Source organism: Prinia subflava, chromosome 27, assembly GCF_021018805.1.
Source record: "Prinia subflava isolate CZ2003 ecotype Zambia chromosome 27, Cam_Psub_1.2, whole genome shotgun sequence".
Classification (NCBI taxonomy): domain Eukaryota; kingdom Metazoa; phylum Chordata; class Aves; order Passeriformes; family Cisticolidae; genus Prinia; species Prinia subflava.
This window is the reverse complement of record NC_086273.1, coordinates 2244448-2248374: the sequence shown is the minus strand read 5'-3', so window position 1 is coordinate 2248374 and position 3927 is coordinate 2244448. Positions and strand designations below refer to the sequence as shown.

At 56.3% G+C, this 3927-nt stretch overlaps 1 protein-coding gene across 1 annotated transcript; it reads left to right on the top strand.

Moving 5' to 3' along the window:
* Window positions 1-438: 438 nt before the first annotated feature.
* Window positions 439-1371, top strand: LOC134562330 (olfactory receptor 14J1-like). The gene has a single exon (XM_063419710.1). It carries the CDS (start codon window positions 439-441, stop codon window positions 1369-1371), a length of 933 nt encoding a protein of 310 aa, XP_063275780.1.
* Window positions 1372-3927: the final 2556 nt, after the last annotated feature.

The following is a 3927-nucleotide window of genomic DNA, read 5'->3' as shown; positions in this document are numbered from 1 at the left end:
AAACACAGGAAAAAGAAAAAAAAAAAAAAAAAAGCAAGAGAAAAGTTTAGTGAAATTTATTTTTCAATTGCAGGTTTTAAAATTCCACTTTATTTTTCAAGAAACATTTAAGTGCCATCACCCTGAAATAGGGGGAGGTGTAATGAGCAAAGGGCACCTATGTGGGGAGCAGCAGGTCTAAGTGCACAGGGGCACAGGGAGCTCTCTTCTTCGTCTGGGCTTCCCTGTGTTCAGGCTAAGAGCAAGGCTGAAGATGAGGTGGGAACTCAGCAGCACAAACCCAAACTCCAAAGCAGAAATCATTAGTAAAATTCCCCCATAAGAAAAGAAATTGATTAGAGAGGATTCCTAATTAAAGAGCAGAGGATAGACTCAAGGAAATCTCTCCCAGCTTGTCAATGTGTTCTTTCAACAGTCCACCATGGCCAGAGTGAAGAAATGTCCAACAGCAGCTCCATCAGCCACTTCCTCCTGCTGCCATTGGCACACACGCGGCAGCTGCAGCTCCTGCACTTCTGCCTCTTCCTGGCCATCTCCCTGGCTGCCCTCCTGGCCAACGGCCTCATCATCAGCGCCGTAGCCTGCGGCCACCTCCTGCACAGCCCCATGTTCTTCTTCCTGCTCAACCTGGCCCTCAGCGACCTGGGCTCCATCCTCACCACTGTCCCCAAAGCCATGCACAATTCCCTCTGGGACACCAGCAACATCTCCTATGAAGGATGTGTCATCCAGCTCTTTTTCTTCGCCTTTTTCATTGCAACAGAGTTTGCCCTTCTCACCGTCCTGTGCTACGACCGCTACGTGTCCATCTGCAAACCCCTGCACTACGGGACCCTCCTGGGCAGCAGAGCTTGTGCCCACATGGCAGCAGCTGCCTGGGCCAGTGCCTTTCTCAATGCTCTGCTGCACACAGCCAATACATTTTCCCTGCCTCTGTGCCATGGCAATGCCCTGGGCCAGTTCTTCTGTGAAATCCCACACATCCTCAAGCTCTCCTGCTCACACTCAAAACTCAGGGAACTTGGGCTCACTATGCTTAGCGCTTTTCTATATTTTGGCGGTTTTGTGATCATTGTTTTCTCTTATGTGCAGATCTTCAGAGTCGTGCTGAGGATCCCCTCTGAGCAGGGACGGCACAAAGCCTTTTCCACCTGCCTCCCTCACCTGGCTGTGGTCTCCCTGTTCCTCAGCACTGGCACATTTGCCTACCTGAAGCCCCCCTCCATCTCCTCCCCATCTCTGGATCTGTCATTGTCAGTTCTGTACTCGGTGGTGCCTCCAGCCCTGAACCCCCTCATTTACGGCCTGAGGAACCAGGAGCTCAAGGCTGCAGTGTGGACACTGATCACTGGAAAATTTCACAAACACTAAACTGCTCATCCAGTTACGCAAATCACTTTTAATAAAAGTCACCTTTGATACATCTTGGTGGTTTGGTTATTGGGGTTTTTTTCTTTGTTGTATTTTTCAGTGATGTTCACAAAGCAAGGCCATTGTTTCTTCCATTTCTTGTGTTGTTGTCCTCCACATTTTCTTTGGTCCTAGACTGTGTCAATGAGGAGCTGTGCCCTTCATGGCTTTTAAATGAGCAAAAGGATCTCCCTGCAGACTTTTCACAAGAGATCCCCCTTTTGTTCCCTTCTCTGTGGCTGCAGCAGCAATGTCTGTGTGCAGAGCTGGGGCAGATCAGTGCTGGCACAGCAGCTGTGCCCAGCAGCAGCAGCACTTGGTGTTGCCAGTGCTGCTGCCGTGGCCCTGCCCCGCTGCCCTCCTGGCCCTGCTGTTGCTGTAGGGCCTGAGTGCTCTCGGGGCCGGGAACAGGGCTGGGGGTGGCAGTGCCGGGGCTGCAGCAGGGACAGGCCATGGGCACTGCTGGGGCAGCGCTGACGCCTCAGGCCAGGGCCTGGGGGCTGCAGGCTCCTTGCCCAGGCTCTCTCCACAACACGGCCAGGCCAAGGCTCAGCACAGAAAAGCCCTGTCAGCAGCCCCAGGCTGGCCGTGGGCAGGCTGGTAGCAAACAGCAGGGCTGGGGCTCTGCAAGGTCCCTGGGGGAGACGGGAAGGAGCAGCCGAGCAGGGCCTGATCCATCCCCACTGTGCTGGACACCTCAGGGCAGCATCCCAGAGCGTCCTCATGCGCCTACCAACAACATCCCCCCTCTGCAGCCCTGGCCTCTCCCCAGCTCACACAGGTGCTGCATCCTTGCAGGCACAGACACGGCAGCACTGCCTCAGGAGCCCCTGTTTGCACTGCCCAGAGCAGGCATGAGCACCCCCATGGTGTTGGTGTGGGGAGATGAACCTGAGTGAGCACAAATGCCATCAGCCCCTGGGGCCAGCAAGGGCTGGGGGACAGGAGGGAAACCACTCTGGTTTCTCATGGCCTCTGAAGTCAGGCAAAATGTTTGTTCCTATGGGCTGTGAGTTTTCTGTCCCACCACAGACATTGTTCAGACTCAGGTTGGGATGCCTAGCTGCCACCCCCAAACTGCCCATAGCATTTCCTTTGTCTGACCTTTGCTTTCTTTTCTTTTTCCTAATGCAACTTGTGTCCTGTTGCCATCCCTGTCTCCTCCCCTGTGAAGAGGCCATCCCTGGTTTCCCTTTCCTCTCTGGCCCCACTCATCATTTCACTTCTTTAGGTGGCACCATGGGAACGTCCCCTGGGGAGCATGATCATCCTCCAAGTGCTTCAGGAATTGTCTGCAGGCTCCTGCAGTGCCTCCTGCTGCTCCCTTGCCAGAGGCACCACAGGCCAGGGGGGCACATCTGCCCTGCTGTGTCTGCCTGTGGGGCTCCCTGCTCTGGGCAATGAGGAGGGGCTGCAGAGGCTCTGCAGGACTGACAGGATGGGCTTTGGGGCTGTGAGGAGAAGCTGAGGGACCTGGGCTGCTGCACCTTCTCAAGAGGAGGCCCAGGGCTCATCCTGCAACTGCTGCAAGGGTGGTTTCAGGGAATCACAGAATCAGCAAGGCTGGAAAAGACCTTGGAGATCATCAAGTCCAACCTGTGCCCTGACACCACCTTGTCTCCCCTGAGCCTCCTCTTCTCCAGGATAAACAACCCCAGCTCCCTCAGCCACTCCTAACAAGACACGTGCTCCAGACCCCTCACCAGCCTTGTTGCCCTTCTCTGGACACACTCCAGCCCCTCCATGTCCTTCCTAAATTGGGGGCCCAGAACTGGATACAGCACTCGAGGTGCAGCCTCACCAGTGCCCAGCACAGGGGAAGAATCCCTGCCCTGCTCCTGCTGCCCACACCATTCCTGATCCAGGCCAGGAGCCATTGGCCTTCTTGCCCACCTGCCCACACTGCTGCCTCATGTCCAGCCTGCTGTCCAGCACTGCCCCACGTCCCTTTCTGCCTGGCCACTGTCCAGCCACTCTGTCCCCAGCCTGGAGCACTGCAGGGCTTGTTGTGGCCAAAGTGCAGGACCCGGCCCTTGGTCTTGTTCAGCCTCACCCCGTTGGATTTGGGCCCTGGATCCAGCCTGTGCAGGGCCCTGTGCAGAGCCCTCCTACCCTCCAGCACATCCACACTCACACCCAGCTTGGTGTCACCTGCAAATTTGCTGATGCTGGACTCAATCCCCTCCTGCAGATCCTCAGTGCAGATATTGCAATCCCCGCTGGCTGCCTCTGATCCCTGGGCCATCCTGGGGGTGCCCTGGGATGGCTCTCAAGGGGATCTGTTCCATCCCCTTGCTGGGCACCCAGGGCAGGCTGACAGGCCTGCAGTTCCCCACATCCTCCTTCCAGCCCTTCTTGGGGATGGGCTCCCATTGGCACCTCCAGGCCTCTGGGCCCTCCCTGCTGAGCCAGGACTGAGGAGAAATGATGGAGAGCAGCTTGGGGAGCTCATCCAGCAGCTCCCTCATGGCCCTAGCATGGATCCCATCTGGTCCCAGAGACACCTGTGAGCCTCTG

Excerpts from the sequence above, each read along its gene's own strand:
- LOC134562330 (XM_063419710.1), top strand. The coding sequence starts at position 439 with ATGTCCAACAGCAGCTCCATCAGCCACTTCCTCCTGCTGCCATTGGCA.